The sequence below is a fragment of the Populus euphratica genome, unplaced genomic scaffold (genome assembly GCF_000495115.2).
Source record: "Populus euphratica unplaced genomic scaffold, PopEup_1.0 scaffold104.1, whole genome shotgun sequence".
Lineage (NCBI taxonomy): Eukaryota > Viridiplantae > Streptophyta > Magnoliopsida > Malpighiales > Salicaceae > Populus > Populus euphratica.
This window is the reverse complement of record NW_011499915.1, coordinates 349,960-368,426: the sequence shown is the minus strand read 5'-3', so window position 1 is coordinate 368,426 and position 18,467 is coordinate 349,960. Positions and strand designations below refer to the sequence as shown.

The window sequence follows — 18,467 nt, the reverse complement described above, 5'->3', positions numbered from 1 at the left end:
TTAATTATTCTATCCTTGTTTAATCCTTACATTAATATCACATCTCAAAGCTCTCTTAAACTCCTTTTCTGTTATTAATTCTTTTTTATTTATAGTTTATACAATTAACCTCCATGTGATTCGATCCTAGTTTTTCTGGGCTATTTATTACTTTGACACTCCTACACTTGAGACTAAACATCAATCTTTTAGTCATGTCATAATTTTTTTTTAAATACAGATGGATAATAAACCTAATTCACAACACCCAATTTTTTTTTAATATCAGCATCTATACAAGAAATTATTGTGCTTGGTTAACAATCCTCATAGAGTGATATATTCAGAATATTGTAGCCCATAACAATACACAACACCTAACTATTAATTCATGTATTATTAAAAACAAAGAATTACTTAAATATTTGTAAAAACATAAACATATACTCTCTAATGTAACACCATTTTTTTTTCCAAATAATTTCTCAAGGTCTCCTTGTTCTTTTGCCTCTATCATGAACTCAAATTTACAATTAAATTCATCAACAATAAATACAATATTGTGAGAAGCAATACACAAGAAAATGGACTTCAATTCTTTTTTTTTTTTCCTGCATCTACAAAACAAGGTGATTTCATTAAATATCATTTGAAACTTTTGGTGTTGTTTGTGAAGATGGAAGGCACAACGGATATACAAAACTATTGACAGTGAAAAAATAAAACAAATAAAAAAATGCTTTTTTATTAATTAAATCTACAAGATTAGGAGCTTGGAAAGGCGTATTGGGTAGAAAAATAGAAGGGAAAATTAGTTTTGACAGTAGATTGAAGAATAGTTATAATAAAGTGTGTTTGTGATCTTAAATTTTTTTAATGAGAGAAAGAAGGGATCTGCTAGGTGAGAAGAAACGATTGCATTTTTTCTAGTGATTAATTGGTGTCGTTTGAATCATTCTAGCTGGGAGAGTTTGATATTCTACAACAACCTTTTTTTTTCTTTGGGATCTGTCAATGGATGAATAAAAATGAGGTTGCTACTAGTGCTAAGATGCCTTTTCTAACTTTTCTTAAACCACAGGTTCAGCCAGAAGCGTTGATAGGTCCTACCAAAATAAAACCGTGTTTGAAACATAACCAAACACAAAAACATGTGGTTTGCTTTACCCTCGGGTGCAACCGCATTACCATATGACACCTTAGTATTTAGATATTTTTAAACTTTTGTTTATGTGTAATTATCTTCCAAATAATATTTTATGAAAAAACTTTTGTTTATGTGTAATTATCTTCCAAACAATATTTTATGAAAAATTCATTAAAAAATTATTTTTAAATTTTTTTAAATTGTTATGATTTGTTGATGCTAAAAATAGTTTTTAAAAATAAAAAATATAATTTTAATATATCTCTAAATAAAAATCATTTAAAAATAACATTTAATATATTTATAAACACCCTTTTAATAAACATTGTGGATAACGTTTGGTAAAAAGGATCCTAAGAGCATTTTCAATGTCATTTTCAAAAACTGAATTAAGAAAATAGTATTTTAAATAATATAAATATAATTTTTTATATTATGTATACTCTAATGAAAAAAAACTTTTGAAAAGTTAATTGTATTGAAGTGAGAGAAAGAAATATTTTTTTAATGAATTTTATGTTATTTTTATATATATATATAGCTATATTTAATTAATTTATTTTTTATTGGTTCCACTTTGTTAATTTTGATTTTTTTAAGAGATATGTAAAAATAATATTTTTTAAAAAAATAAAATAAACATGAAAAAATTAAAATAATATTTTTTTTACTTTAAACTTTTCATTTAGTACACCTGAATTGCTTTAGATACTGTTTGGCACTGTGTTTTGAAAACATTTTTAAAAAATTTGAATTTTTTTTTTACTCTGAATTAATATGTTTTTAATGTTTTCAAATTATTTTGATGTGCTGATTTTAAAAATAATTTTTAAAATATAAAAAAATATTATTGACACACTTTTCTGAATGAAAATCATTTTAAAAAGCAACAGTAACCACATTCCCAAACATGCTTAGAGTTGCTAGTCAACACATCCACCTACAAATAAGTCATTCTTTCACCTTGCTTAGGTGATGAAATTCCTTTTACTTGTTGACGCTAAATATAATTACTTATATGATATAACATCATAGTTAAAACTTCAAATTACATCATAATAATAATGTTCATTGCTCCTAATTGTTCATTCCATCTACAAGCTACATGCATGTAATTCATTAGTGAAAACATAATTGCGTTTGCTGTTAAAGCAAACCACAAAAAAATCGGTGTTGGGTAATAAGGGGAACATATATTACCATTCATGCATCCCATTATTAATTATTTTTAAAATGTTGGGCTGTTAAAAGCAGTTCAATGTTACTTTCCTTTTCTTTTAATGGAGTAAAGTGTGAATTATAATTTGTTTTTTACTGTTCATTTGTGTAAATAATGTTTTTTTATTCTTCATATGATTAATAGAGTCATTCTCTACTATTTTAGTCGGATTAGATCCTATCTAAAATTAAATACATCGAATTGATTTGGCCTAGTAAAATAAATTTTATTTTTTATTTTTGTAATTGTGCTTTATTTGAAAAATTAGTGTTTATCAGTTTGATCCAAAGCTAAATGCATTGAATCAAGTCTGACCCAATAAAATAAAAATATAAATTTTATATTTTTTTAATTGTATTTTATTCAAAAAATCAGTATTTAACATTATAAAGTATCACTGCATAAATTAAACGAAAATTGTTTGATAACGTAATATTTACAGAATTTGATTGCAATTTCAATTTTATTTTTAATTATATTTTACCTTATATTGTTGCCCGCTTAAAAAACCAATAAAACTGTAATCATTGTCGGATATATTTCATATGTGACAAAATTATAAATAGTTTAATGGTATAATAAAAATTATTTTATATAAAATATTATTTATTTTATGACGTAACAATAGTAGTTACATCTATAGTATTTAAATTAAAAACTATTAATATTAATATGTATTTTTTTGAAATTATTTTATAATTTCAATTTGAAAAATATTTTTAACCAAACACATTAAACTACCTTCTGTTTAACCTTAATTTCAACCATTATTTTAACCAAACATATATAGATCCCAAACCAACCTCAATTAAAAATACTTTTTATAAAATATTTTTTTTCAAATCACAATCATAAAAGTTACCACGATATCAAACATACTATAAAATTACATGTTTCTAATTTTGAATGGAAATTATCATATATACAAGTCATTTTAATCTCATAATTAAATGTACCTTTGAATATGGTTATATATATTAAAAAGTAAGGAAAAATCAAATGATTTATATTAAAATAATAAAATTCATGATAAATTAAATTTTCTTACCTTACTCAAAAATCAAGACAGGATAAATAAAATAAAAATATATATTTTTTAATATCTCTATAGTTTTTTTTCTTATAACTAACTAGTCTCTATTTTCTTAAACTACTAATAAATTAATCCTTTTAACTCATTTCACTTTTCCACTTTACTTTTTAAGAAATAAAAAAATAGAAAACATGAAAAAATTGATGAGAAAAAAGATATTTTTAAAGTAAAAAAAATATTCATTTATCTATAAATTAACCTTTCAAGTTTGTACTAATGTACAAATTATCAATCTTTTCCATATTCAAGAAAAGAAATGTTTTATTTATTTATTTAGATAATGTTTGTTTTTACCTTTTAAAATGATTTTTATAAAAATTTAAATTTATTTATTTATTTAAAATTAATATTTTAGATTATGCTCTAATATTAAAAATAATTTTTAAAAATAATTGTAGTTATATTTTTAATTATTTTTTAAAAATAAAAAAAACGTGTCAGCCAGACAAAGAGCGTACCAAAAGTTAACATAAACCAGAGACTTGTATGCGTAGCAGAAGGCTGGCAAAGCATACGACGAATATCACTCGGTTTTCCTTTCTTCCTCCTCGTCTCCAGTTGCATAGACTCATAAGCAAGTCCTGTTGTATGCTCTCATCCCTTCTCCTCTCCTCTCCTCTTCACCATTTAAATCTTCCTCTCTAATCTGTTTGTCATTGACTGTTTAACTTAATAATCTTAATCTCATGAAATATTGACAAATGGTGATGAGGTGGAGAAAAGAGAAATAATAGAAAGTACAGATTCAAAGGTAAAAGGATAGTAACAATAATAAAGAAAGAACCAAAACTGATTCCAAAAAACGGAAATGCGAATACTTTGTGATGTGTGTGAGAGCGCAGCTGCGATTCTTTTCTGTGCAGCTGACGAAGCCGCGCTTTGCCGCTCCTGCGACGAGAAGGTAAATCAATCACTTTCTCCTTTTTCCATTTTTTTCTGTTAATTGTGTTTATTTCTTTTTTTGAGAATTATATTAATTGTATTGATTAAGTGAACAATTTAAGCGCTAAGGTAATAATATAGCTCTGTATGTGATAAATCGAGACGGGCTTCATTGGATTGGTAAAAAAAATATTTGTTTTCTTTTCTTTCTTTGATATTAGAAGTGTGAAAATTGTTATTTCCTTGTTAAGCCTATGAAGCGACGATCTTTTATTGTGAAATATCAAGCTTGATAGGTTTTTTTATGATGGTTCCAGTATTGGTCTTTTTAAGTAAGCATGATCGAATTTGTCATGTTTAAGCTAATGGGTTTCTGTTTTTTTGTGCTGGAATTGCAGGTTCATATGTGTAACAAGCTAGCTAGCCGGCATGTACGAGTAGGACTTGCAGATCCTAGTGATGTTCCACGGTGTGACATATGTGAAAAGGCACCAGGTATGCAGGCCTGTCTTTGCTGACAATTTTTTTTTTCACGGGACATGAATTTTTGAAGTTTTTTATTCTTCCCTTGGCTTGAAATGTATATGTAGCTTTCTTTTACTGCGAGATAGATGGCAGTTCGCTCTGCTTGCAATGTGATATGATAGTGCATGTTGGTGGTAAAAGAACCCATGGGAGATATCTCCTGTTGAGGCAGAGAGTTGAGGTTTGTCTCTCGGGATTGAAGTGTTTTGATTTCTGTATCAAATACGTAAGAAGCTTTCTGAATTAACACGCTTTGTTTGATTGTCTTATTTAGTTTCCAGGGGATAAACCTGGCTGTACAGAGGAACAAGGACAACAACCGCTTGATGATTATGAAACAAGAAGGGACCAAAATCAGCCGCCTAAGCTCACAGCTAGAGAAAATCAACAGAACCACAGGGCCTCTCCAGTTCCAACGGTAGAGAATAACACTGATAGTGACGGGAAAATGGACAACAAATTGATTGATCTTAATGCCAGGCCTCAGCGGGTACATGGGAAAAATTCAACTGACCAGGTATTGACTTTTCCAACACTAATCATGCTTTCTATTTACAGGTTGATATTTCTTTAAACCACGTGCACATGCATGTTAAGATTGCAATTTTTTATGCTTTAATTTTAACCTCAGCAAAATTGTGTCCGTCTTCTGTTTAGGAAAATCATGAATCCTCTAGTTTGGCTCCTTTTGGATTCTTTAAAGGGGAGCCACAAAAGTAAGCAAGGTATGATCTGCATTTAGTAAGCCTAACTCATGTGTTTTCTTTTCTCCATTTATTGTTTCATAAAGTTGACATTATGGATGGTTATGCGGGAAGCTTCAAGTTTCCATTGAAGTCGATTTTCTTAAACCAGCTCTTGGATGACTTCTACATGCAAGAATGCATAGGACTCTAAATTCCGCTGCTTGTACGATGGTGAATGTAATCTTCTTTTATTCAAACTGTGGTTTAGATATGTAGCTATATGGATCTGAAATGAAGATGAACAAATATTGTTATGGCCTTTTACCGTGTTCCATGTTTGTAAGGGCATAACTAACTGTGGTTTAAATATGTAGCTATATGGATCCTCAAAAGAACAAAAAAGGTGCATCTGTTATTGAGATGGAGCCTAGCTGAAATTTACTTTAATATTTTGGTTTTCAAATGTTGCTTTAGCTGCTAACTACGAGATACCATTTGAGGGCATGTCAATCCTAATGTACACTAAGCGGCTATACATGCAAATCCACAGTTATTTGAGGGGGCATTCTTCTTGTTGCATGATCAACTGTTTGAAATAGCAGGTGAAAACAGTGGAACGAAGAGGTTAAGGTAGCTGTTCCATTAGAGCCATCTATCACGTTTGCCATCAGGCTCCATCTTTGTTTTTGACCAATTGTAATCGGGAGGATAACATAGAAGCGCTAAATCTTTGAAAAAGAACAGCTTCGCCCAAAAATGTCTTCTCATACTGGGCAGATAAGTTAGCTGCTTTGCTGATAACCATAAATTATGTCAGATTTCAGAAGGATGCTTGTAATTGAACAGGAAAATTCTCTAGTGGGCACAGTTGTGATGTTTTGATGGCCGGTTGTCAAGTCAAAACTTAGTGCTCTTCACGCCACACATTATTAAAGGATTAATTGCATTTTACTGGCTATTGATGGACGTGCCAGCATTTCACATTTTCAATGATGGAGCGGGCATATCTTTTTGGTTGGGGGCTCTCATTGATACGCTCGGACATACTGAGTATGGCCATGTAGTTTGGCCTTGTTGACTTGCAGATTGGGCCATGCAGTGTGTGGTTGGTACTTATTTGCTGATCACAGTTACGGGTATTGCGGGCGGAACTTGAAAATCATGGAATTTTCATGTTTCTTTTACCCTTGTGCATTTGTTCATAGTGAGGATAGGTCTCAAGCCAGGCCATGTGCAGCTAGTGCTTTCAGAAAGGGACATCCAGGTTTTTCCTTTAATTTAAGTGGTTATTTTGCAAATGTTTGTCATTCACGTGTCTCAGTTTCTAGATATCCCCAACCTACAGAACAAGTGTTGTTCCATTTGTCCTAATAAACATAGACATACATTCGTTGCCTTGTTTTTTTGTCAGATTCAGGTGCTGCAAATGCTAGGTAGTCTATCTACTGTTTAGCAGGAACGGTTGACCGATGCCTATAAGCCTTCGGAGACTGGACTGGAGTGGCTTTACTTTGTTCGCCAGATTCTGTAAATTATGGCATATAGAAGTTGCAGTTGAAACCCAGAGGGACCTTATATTCTTATTTGTGGAATAGCAGAATGCTACCTGATATGAGAGCCAAGGCAGATGGACTATTGCATTATCAAGACCTTTATTTTTCCATTTGATTTTCAAGATGATTTGATCCAAGTGATTGCAAGCCAAATCTTTTAAAGTGATCACAAGTAAGTCTGATGGATTATGCTAGTTTTGAAGGGAGCTTAAGCAGGCTGTCAGTCTAGAGAGGCCATAGAAGTGTAGGGAAATGGTGTTTAGCCATCACTGGATGCTTTGCCTAAATTAGATGCGGTGAGAGATTGCGTTGCAGATCAAGTCTTTAAATTTGGAAATGAGTTGCCATCTTCTACATGCCTGCCGTAGTTCTAGAATGTCCATCTCTGTTTTAACCGTTGTCAAATTAGCGAGGACGGAATTGCATTGGTTGTCCAAAATGAAAGCAAGTTTATTCTCGTTCTTGATTTTCTCTGGATTTTGAGAATTTATTAAACTATTTTGAATGCATTGCATCTACGTAGAGGTCACAGAACTTTGTAATTGCACAAACTTTCTTGAGGACTCTCTTTGCTATCACATGAGAAAAAAATATAATCATTGTTGATATGAATACAAGTTCTTTTGCATAAAAATACAGGCCAATGAATGATTGTGCTTATTAATTAATCTCCCAATTGATTGTTTTTTTTTTGAAAAATCATTATGGAAAAGATTATCAGCAAGTATCTATAATGAAAACTTTAAACTATAATTTTTTCTTTGAAAAAAAATGACCATTAAATATCCTTAAATGATTTTGAAAAAGAAAAAAATGTCATCAAAACATATTTCAAATGTAATTTGGACTCATGGCAATGAGTTGCAGGGATAAAAAATAATAATTCTATCGACTTAACCAGAAACCTGATGTCTCGTCTTCAAAGTCTTTTATCTCCAGAGTCTCCATAATTTCATTCTCTCATGTCTAGTATCCCAAGCTGCTATGTTCCTGTTGGATTTTGGTGGGGCAGCTCCAAATTCTTTTTCATTTGTCTTTTCTTTTCCGCGGTTTCTTGTCACGGCTCAAATCAGCTGAGAAGGGAAAGGGAATTATTACAGGAGATGGAGAATGCAGATGGAAGACTTCAAGATTTAAAACGGTGGAAACGAGGTTAAAATCTGTATTTTAAAAAAATTTTAATTTTTTTTATTATTTAAAATTAATATTTTTTAATCATTTTAATTCACTAATATTAAAAATACTTTTTAATAATTAAAAAAATTCATTTTATTAACTAATATTTTAAATGGTGTGGAAAAAATACTGTAGTTTTTCCATGCCACATGTTTTTTTTGTTTTTTTTTAAATATATTTTTTAGGTTTTACATGTTTTTTTTAAAGATTGTCTTTATCTTCTTCTTTTTTATTTTTATATTTTTAAAATTATTTTTGCTTATTTTTTTAATATTGAATTAGTTAAAAATTTAGTTATGCAATTTTTTCTTTAAAACATTATGAATCACTATATTATTTTTCTATATGATTTTTTTTTTTTTTGCAAAATAATCTTTGTTGATTTTATTTTTTTCATATCGAGCTTATTGGAAAATTTACTTCTCTTTGTTGATTTTATTTTTTTCATATCGAACTGATTGGGAAATTTGCTTTGTAATGTTTTTCTTTAAAACATTGTAGATTATTACAATGTTTCCTTACATGATTTTTGTTTTGCTACAATGTTTCCCTACATGTTTTTTTCAAATTATCTTTGTTAATTTTATTTTTTTAATATTTAGCTGATTGAGAATTCAACTTTAACTTTCTTCACATTTTTTTTTTTGCTTCTTTTTTCAAAAATTATCTTTTTCTTTTTTTCTTTTTTGTGTTTTTTTAAGAATTGTTTTTATTGATTTTTTTTTAATATGGAGGTGGTTGAAAATTTAGTTCTATAATTTTTTTTTCTTGAAAACACTATGGATTACTACAATATTTTTCCACATTGCTTTTTTTTCCTTTTTTATGATTTTTTTATTTTTTCAGAGTTGTTTTTTTTTTATTTTTTATTTTTTATATTGAACTGATTAAGAATTCAATTTTGTAGTTAAAATAGTATGGATTACTACAATGTTCCTCCACATGATTTTTTTGTTATGATTTTTTCTAAAATTATCTTTATCAATTTTATTATTTTTAATATTGAGCTGGTTGAGAATTACAACTGTAAATTTTCTCATGAAACACTATAAATTGCTATAGTGTTTCCCTACATTGTTTTTTTTTATTTTTTTTTCATATTGGGCTAATTGAAAATTTAACTTCATAGTTTTTTCTTTAAAACACTATGAATTGCTACAATATTTTTTCATATGATTGCTATAATATTTTTTTATATGTTTTTTATGATTTTTTTAAAAAATATTTTTGTTTATTTTATTTTTTAAATATTAAACTAATTAAAATTTTAACTTTATAATTTTTTTCTTAAAAATATTATGAATTATAACAATTTTGTTTATATAATATTTTAGCAAACCCACATTAACGCACAAACATACCATAAGCTGCGGCATCACGCCGGCATGGTATCTACTATACTTCTAAACATTGTATGAAACGCTACGTTTCATTTGTCCTCCAATGCACACCGTTTCAATTAATTACTTCCCTTACTCTACGCTGCGTTTTGATTTAGCTAAGGTCTCTCTATCTTTCAGAAAAGGGTGCTGTATTTAACCTGATGCTGTATCAGAATGAATATTATGATGATGACAATGAAAGAATTACAAGGAGGTGGTTTGCTCATCACACCTCTTGTCCTTCCAGAATCTCTCTGTTAACTAGTTAGCCTGTTTGTATGTAGCTCCTCCTAGTTTGGAACGTTAATGCATCAAACTGAAGCATATTAAATATTAAAATAAACACATAGTTTAGTGGGCCGAAATCTGTTGGGCTCCCTGGATCGAAGAACCTTAAGGATACTGTGGCTTACCGTAATAGAAACTACTTTTTTATCTGCCGCATAGACTTGTTGTCCCCAATAATTACCAATAAAAAAAAAAAGATGATTAATTCCTCACTTTATAAGTTGAAAGTAACAAACTATGTTTAAGATGCGTGCATCTTCAAAGACTGCAGGGACACGGGGGAATGCACTTCCACTCTAACTAAGACATGTTCTAAAATTACGAACTTGAAAGACAAAATGGGTTGAAAAGGTGCCTGCCCTTCTTGTTTAGAGGCAGAGGACTTTGAGAATCTTGTAGAAATTGTTTTTTAAATTATTCTTTATTTAAAAATATTATTAAAATAATAATTTTTATTATTTTTAATATTAACATATCAAAACAATAAAAGAAACATAAAAAAAAAATTAATTTGAAGTAACTAAAAAATTAAAAAAACACGTGCAATGCTACTGTCGTCTGAAGGCGTCACAATTGCTGTAACTCACAAATTACAGTGCCTCGGGATTGGTGAAGAGTGCTTAATTATATATCGTTTCTAACCTTAAATTTCCTTTTAACATTTTTTCATGTTAGTTACATGAATGTATAACTCTTAATTTTTTGTCTTTGCATTTGTAATTGCATTTAGATGTATTTTAATACTACATTTTTAATACCACACAGACAGCAATGCCAAACACATACTAAAGGTTATCATGAAGGGCCCCGGGCGTAGATACCATTCAATTTTAACTTACGCGTATGATCACAAAAATCACATTTGTGCAAGTTTAGCTAGTATGACCATGTCTAATATCTTAACATCAAGAGTGTCCTCCAACTTTACAATTCCATCAGTGCCATCCACACCAATTAACTTGCCAGTAACACCACGATGTGCACCGCCCAAGATCTTGATCTTGTCTGATTTCCTTGGCACTACTATCTCAATTTCACTAGGAAGTGCAGTTATTGTCTTGCCGTGGCCATTCGCCCCAAGGGCAATTTTACAAGAGCCATCCTGGTCCCAAGAACACCAGCATTAGCATAGCAGCTGCATGAATCAATTCAGACAAAAATTCTACTCTGTTCCCTCTTCCCTCTTACTAATGACAATTCTACTTTGTATTCCTTCCATATAAACTGGTGCAACTTCATAAAAAAAATAATTAAGGAACTTGCCGTGGATTTCAAACATCCAGTTAATAGTTATCAGCAGAGAGATGCATATGAAAACTTTTCCCATATTGCTTTGGAAAGACATACCTGAAGCACCTCCTTGATGACACCAACAGTCGGTTCATCTGTGGTCCTGTGTACGTTCACCAATATGTCGGGTATGAACCATGGTCCTTCACCATCTCCACCTGTAACGAATGGTTTTTAATACCAAGCCTAGATATTGTAAAGATGACAATAGGCATGACAGCACAAAGATTTTGTAGAAAGCTGATCAAACTCCATGCATCGTATCTAGTTAAATGTTCTGCTCATTCAGAGAAGCTTCACCATGAAGATTAAATTCTAGCTTCTAATCACACCACTGAAAAACAGAAGGAACAGAAAAGAAAATACATGAAGCACCAATTCATTTTCTGGAATTGAAAAGGGGCAAACAATACATGTACTCCTGAAATATCTGTTTCACGAAGAAAACAGAAGTAATTTTCTTCTTTTAATATCTCCCAGCCTCACCATACAAACACTTGATTCAATGTGAAAACTGGATTCACATAATCACATGACACATACAAACCAAAAACTGAACCTTGAAAAAGGACACACTAGATATATTTTATTTTATATAAACTAATAAATATCAGCAGGTCCAACACATTAAGTATGAATAATGGCAAAATAAGAAAGTGCAGAACAAACCTATAACAGGAGACATCATATCAAGACCATTAGTTCCAGGTGTCATTAGTTGCCCTCCAGGTGTGCCAGGGAGGTAGGATGCTGAGCCAGGTGTCATAGGCTGACCGCCAGGAGTTGATGGCAGGTATGGGCTTGGAGCATTGGCTATAAGAGGTGCACAAAGTTACCTACATAATCAAATAAACACTGAAAGTATCATGTGAAACTGAAAGAGAAACTACCATAGGCAGAACTGCTATCTCTTGGCGTTCCAGCTTCACTATAATTACCACCAGGAGTGCTAGCCCAGCCTGAACCAGGAGTTGGAGCTTCATATGTTCCAGAGGGAGGGCTTCCTGGCTGGAAAAAGAACAATTTCTTTATTATAACATAGAATAACTTGTACTATTTATAGGGTCAAAGTATACAAGTTCTTCACCTGATACCGCGGACTGGTTCCCCAAGACCCAGGATTCCCATCTTCCCAATTATCCCTGCATTTTTGTGGATACAATTCCAATGACCATTTATCAGTTACAATGCACAAAAGTGACATAGTCAAAAGTTCATTATATTTGTCAGATGATACTTTCATTAAACTTACATCAGAGTGTCAAAATACAGGAAATGCAGTACACTTTTCATTTTAGTATCAGATATACCAGAAAACAGGATTATGCAATGCCAAACATATGTTCTAATTTGGCAATGTTGGTTATAAAAAATTGAAAAGAACAGATTGGTGGGCCGAGGAAAAAAAGGAGAGAACAGACCAAACCACAAAGCAAGATAAATATTGATCCTTAACCACTACTAAATCTGCTTAATTTCATCATACTAAAGTTATCCATCATGACAGAAAAATCACAAATTGGAATAGAACTATGTAAAACAATGTAGTAGGCCTCCAACAGTTTTAAATTAAGCAAAAGAAAATAACTTGTTAATAACTAAAGCAAGAGTGTTAATTTAAAGACAACAACAGGAAGTGTTAATTTAAAGACAACAAAAGGAAAAGAATTGTCTAATTCTAAAAAGCAAAATGGTACAGATGAATGATATAGAAATAATTTTAACAGATATGGTTATAATTCATGATCAATCTGGTGAGATAATAGGCCGCATAGATGGGGAACTATTAAAGATGCAAAGAAATTATTGCAAACAGGTAAGTAACTTTTAGAGATGCAGTGTTAAATTGCGCCTCTTATTTCTAGTTTGTCCTTTGAATCGTTATTTTGACTATTTAGGTGAAACAACATTATTAAGACCAATTCATTAAGGATTAAGGAACCAAGATAACTTTCTATATTAGTACATGACTATTGATACAACAACTACACATTCCTCTAGGCATGTGCAAATTTTAAATTGATATTTGTGCAAAAGAGGAAAAACTGCTGAATCTTCAAATCCAACCCATTCACTGTTTCTGCTGCAACTGCCATTTTACCAGTTTCTCTTTCTCCATTTTATTTCCTATGAAGTTGAGTCCACCAATTGAAGGTCATATTTTAGACAGATTGTAGTTAAGCAAAACAGTATCATCAGCAGTTCTAGTAAATATGCATGTGACAGGGGATGGCTAAAACTAAATGAAACCAAAAATTCTTAAAAGTGATACTATCAATCAAAATATTCAACAGAGAGGATTCAGGATAGATATTTAAATAGGAAAAGCATTAGTATTAACAAAATTCATGGTCAAACCTCAGAGGACTCATTGGTGCATAAGGATTCCAGGCCCGATCACGCATAGGCGTCCTCATGCCATCATGAATAGGCGTCGCTGCAAACATGAGATATGTATACCAATCACTTCTATACCAAAATGATGATTGATCAAAGTATCCAAATCTGAATATACCAGAGTAGTGATCAATTAAAGCATCCAAAATCTAAATAGACTCGCATACAAAGAACAAACCTCCAGCATCTCTCATTGGTGTTGTGCATGGACGCAATGGAGTCCGAGAAGGATGCATTGGGGTTTCACTTCCCATACCATATCGAGGTGTATCGCTGGTAAAACATGTGAAAAATAGTTAATCACAAAGATAGAATCCTAAAACCATTTCAAACAATTTTTCAGTGTGTATTTACCGGTATGGAGTTGAAACAACCAAATTATCTGAGATGTGGCTCCGATCAACTGCACTTGAAACAGCATTCATTTTCCATAAACCAAACAGGAATACAAGGGGCTAGCTTTTCATTGTATGTAGATAGGTGAAGACTTGCCTGTAACAACTTTCATTTGCGATTCCAGTTCAACTCTAACAAGTTGACCTTTGATATCTACAACACGCCCACGGTAACCCTTAAAAGGACCCTGTCGTACCTTTATTGTGGTACCAACCAAAGCATCATGCCCTCCCCGTCCACCTCTATTTCTTCCTCCAGCTGCAGAATTCAATTAGCAGTTAATATTAGAGCTCGACTTGAGAAAAATATGACACCATTGTAACAAAAATGTTCTTTCCTTTCTTGGGTAAATAACAATTAAGGAAGCCCAATTATGATAAAGTTTATTTAAAGAAAAGAGTTGTCACTTTAAAAAACTTACACTCAAATGGAAGACCTCCTCTAGAAAATCTCTTTGGTGACAGGGGTACTCGGGGAGGAGTTTTAAAACTGCTCAATCTTGAATAGGAATCACCCTGAAAATTTAATGAGTGAGAAAAGGGACAATTTGTTTTAAATTATTTCTGCTGATTTGATCTGAAATTGATATAGTCAGTTTTCACCTTAAAAATCATGTCCTGCTAACCTCGATAGGTTACTAACAAATAATGATTATAAAATATTTAAAAATAAATAAAAAAAATAAAATTAAGCAACATGATATAGCAATAGCTTCTCTAAGTAATTAATTACAAAGATATAAAAACAAATCTGCTATAACAAAAGTGACAGTGACTATCAATCCTCTTTTTAAGCTCCTATTCAGTTAGCAATTATCAGCAACTTTTGATGATTATGAACACCAATCCACTTCAAACCAAACATACCTGAAAAAAGCCTGGATAATTAGAATTAAAAGCTGCATGCACAAAAAACTCAGCTAAAACAGAAATTTTATTCCTAAAATAAGACAGAAATGCTTACATTTCTATCTCCATTGGAACGTGATCCTCCCACAACCACACAGGAATGGGATTTAGCACAAATAAACCCGGCATGCTCAAGGTGATGCCGATCATAGATGAACAGAACTCCTCTGTATATGTGTTCTACAGGACCTTGTTTTCCCTAACAAGACAATAGGGGAGCTTTAACCAATGAACATGTGGTGGTAAGATAGATCATGCAGTGGTTGGGAATCTTACTTTGCAAGGACCATCAATGATCCTAACAACATCTTTCACAGATACAGTGTTCTTGTACCGATCTTGGACGTTGGTTTTCTTCTCAATTTTGCATTTGATCTCTCTCAGTCTAACAAGTGCAACATCAGGTCTCTCAGGAACTCCCTTGAGAACCTGGAGAAAAAGGATGGATCTGGGGCCAAAATAGGTGACAGTTAAACCTAGCAATGTAGGCAGTTCAGTGATGACTAACCTGAAAGGCTTCACTTTCTACACGAATAATTAAACCAAAGCTCATATTACTGCAATAAACACCAAAGAACAAATAAGGTCTCAAATGATAAGGACAAAAGGATAACATTTTTAAGCAAACAGGCTTACTCCAATAGCACAAGATCGTGAAGCTCATAGCCCCCAATGTTGGTAGCTCCTGTAGTTACCTCAGAACTTTCCACAACATCATCAGCAAATACACGGATCTGAAGACAACAGATATCAACATTGGCTCCACACATTAGTTTCCTTTTCAAGCAATAACTTAAGCAGAGAATTAATTTATGCAGCAAAAGCATCACTCACATGTTCCTTTGTTGTATCAGACAGAATAATGAGCACATGCTGCTCAACCTTAACAACCATGCCAGTTGCACCTTCATGTGTGCCTGAGACAACCTTCACGTGATTGCCAGGTTCAAAATACTTGCACAAATCCTTTTCATTTACTGCAAGTGTTTTCTGCCAATAAATAGTTTTGAATACCAATAAATGAAAGGATGAGACAATAAGCACAACCTATTCTTATCAACATACAAAGACAAATGATTATTTTAAATTTACCAACAAATTCTTACCGGAAGACCCTTCATTTCAGGTCTAATATGTACATTTTCTTCATCAACTTTCTCAATCCATCCCTTTAGATTTTTCAGATCTCCCTTGACAACAATAACTGCATCACCCTTCATAAAATGGCCCTTCTTTCTGTTTGCAAACAAGGTTGACAAACTGGCAATATCACCATCTCCATTCTCTCCAGGTGTACGAAACTTCTCAAGCTCATCAAATGATGGCTTAATGTTCTGAGCAGTAATTGACTTCATTGATACAGTTTAATAAAAGAAACCATTTTAAAAAAGCACCCCGCCAATATTTTCAAAATAATCACCAGTCATTGGATCTCTTCTGCGTTCTACACGAATATGTAATTCCCTGAAAATTTACAGGGCCAACAAATAATCATATAATAAACAAAAAGATTCAGTAATATTGATATTTGAATGAAAAAGAAGCAATCGATATTTACCTAGCTTCTTCAACATTCATAAAACGTGGAGGAGGTACAAATGCCTTCTTCTTTGGCGCTTCTCTGCCTTCCTGGGGAAAAAGGGGTAACAAAATCCATCTTCTATTATGGAAGTGCACTAACATAATTAAGTTTCACACCATCTCATGCATCGGCAAAGTAATATTGATGATAAAAAAGGGAATGCCTGGTGCATCTATATGAGGTCACCAATTTGATGAGACATGACCTTGAACAAGACAATTTGCTCAGTCGAATATGTCTACTATCAACCAAACAAAGGGCAATAATGGAAGTGAAAATTTACAAGTTTGTTTGCAAGAGCCTGCAAGTCAATCCTTGGAATTAACTTTACTGTAACTCTCTGGCGGACATTATCTACGTCTACAACCTTCAAAATAAGAGAACGAAAAATCAGCAAGGAAAAACTGAGAACAAGAAGGTGAATAGGAACATAAGTTATAAAACATACTTTGGCAAGGTCCCCTTTGTAATTCCCAATCTTCATTCTGACCCAGGTGTCCCTTGAAAGATCAGTTACTTTGCTTTCAACTGAAAGAACATCAGTCATTTCTTTGATTGGAACAAGCATGATTTTCTGCCCAAAAATATTGCGCAAGCCTTTACAAGCCTGAAGCAGAAGAAAATCAATAGATCACATATTCCATCCGTCACAGCTGTAAGCATGAAAACGCAAAAAGTTGAGTGATTCAGTAATCACTGGAAAGCCCCAAAGCAGAAGGATACCTCTCTCACATGGGCTTCTTTGTCTGCTTCAATATATATATAGTTTTTAAGATGATCAAGAGCAACAGCAGACCGGATTTGCAACTCCGATCCTTTGTCAATGTATTTTTGCATTAAACAAACAGCCGTCTCCCGTTCACGGCCAATCTGATGAATATTAAAGAACAATTAAATAAGTACATGAATACATCTAGTACCGCAAATAAGAAAACCACGGCCATTGACGAATGATAAACATACCGCACACTTAACCATCCATAATTTCGGATCCCGAACAGATGGCAAAAGAGCTTGTTGCTCCACTTCCGTAGTCTCTTCATCATATTCTGAGTGCATTGACTTTGCATATCTTGCTTGAATACTTCTCTCAAGTGCTTCAACATCTTCTTGATCCTCTTCTGCAGGCAGTAACGGCCTACGATGCATCCTTCTACCACTACCCTCATCAGGCAAATCAGCTCCGTGATCGTCAACTATAAAATCTGCATTTACAAAAGCTCAATTAAGAGCATTGAATTCACCACCATTACTTAAAAAAAAAAGGCTTAAAATTTAAACAAACATACCGTCCTCGCCATCATCTTCATCCTCCTCGTCATCACTGGCAACTTGAGCAATATCATCAAAAAACTCTGAGCCACGCCGCTTCTTCCCCTTCTGCTTCCTACCACCACCTCCTCCACTACCACCACCATAATCCTCATCCTCATCATCCTCATCTTCCTCTTCCTCATCCTCCTCCTCCGCAATATCATCAAAGAAATCTGATCTCCGTCTCTTCTTAATCGACACTCCTATATCTTCCTCTTCTTCACCCTCATAATATTCCTCCTCTTCTTCATCCATTATTTGCTCTTCCTGCTCCTCATACTCTTCATCTTCAAGGTCGTCGTCTTCGTCTCTTCGACGAGACATGGTTAATTGAATTGACGGCTATAGTTGTAATCTGATCCAATAAATCGAAGCCAGCAGGCAACAGTTCATGCTAATTTCAAGAAAGAGAGAAAAAACAATAGGATAGAATCTTGTACCTGCTGAAAGTGAGAGGATTAGGGATTTTAAGATTTTCTAAGCTCAGTTCGATCAATCGGGGAGCAAGATACAGAGAGAGTGTGTGCTAACCCTAACAGAAACAAAGAAGAGAGGAAGACGTCGAGAATTTTAGTGAATTGTTTTTTATCTGAAAGGAAAAACAACATGTTGTTTGAAGTCGGATCCCCCGCCTATTAGAGTTTGAAGCC

The 18,467-nt window shown here is 32.6% G+C and overlaps 2 protein-coding genes across 9 annotated transcripts; one reads left to right on the top strand and one right to left on the bottom strand.

Moving 5' to 3' along the window:
• The first annotated feature begins 3,915 nt into the window (after window positions 1-3,915).
• On the top strand, window positions 3,916-7,593 carry LOC105134481 (B-box zinc finger protein 19-like). 8 transcript variants are annotated; one of them, XR_843997.1, is made up of 7 exons: window positions 3,919-4,339; window positions 4,719-4,815; window positions 4,911-5,026; window positions 5,120-5,362; window positions 5,503-5,570; window positions 6,134-6,795; window positions 6,943-7,593. XR_843997.1 is itself a non-coding variant. In XM_011038904.1 (6 exons), the coding sequence occupies exons 1-5, from the start codon at window positions 4,247-4,249 to the stop codon at window positions 5,563-5,565; spliced, it is 612 nt and encodes a 203-aa protein (XP_011037206.1). In that variant the 5' UTR covers window positions 3,919-4,246; the 3' UTR covers window positions 5,566-5,570; window positions 6,988-7,593. The 8 variants fall into 8 exon arrangements, 7 of the variants coding, with proteins under 7 accessions (XP_011037208.1, XP_011037206.1, XP_011037207.1 ...); XM_011038904.1 differs by lacking the exon at window positions 6,134-6,795 and having other exon boundaries at window positions 6,988-7,593; XM_011038905.1 differs by lacking the exon at window positions 6,134-6,795 and having other exon boundaries at window positions 6,985-7,593.
• A 3,158-nt stretch (window positions 7,594-10,751) lies between these two features.
• Window positions 10,752-18,467, bottom strand: LOC105134480 (putative transcription elongation factor SPT5 homolog 1). The gene is given in 22 exon segments (XM_011038899.1): window positions 10,752-11,032; window positions 11,278-11,378; window positions 11,890-12,033; window positions 12,111-12,228; window positions 12,308-12,362; window positions 13,579-13,657; window positions 13,796-13,890; window positions 13,972-14,020; window positions 14,110-14,271; window positions 14,435-14,528; window positions 14,977-15,120; window positions 15,198-15,350; window positions 15,430-15,478; window positions 15,558-15,655; window positions 15,756-15,911; window positions 16,028-16,385; window positions 16,480-16,550; window positions 16,787-16,870; window positions 16,952-17,110; window positions 17,227-17,373; window positions 17,467-17,708; window positions 17,793-18,467. Coding segments are annotated over 22 exon segments (3,153 nt in total). The 5' UTR covers window positions 18,142-18,467; the 3' UTR covers window positions 10,752-10,786.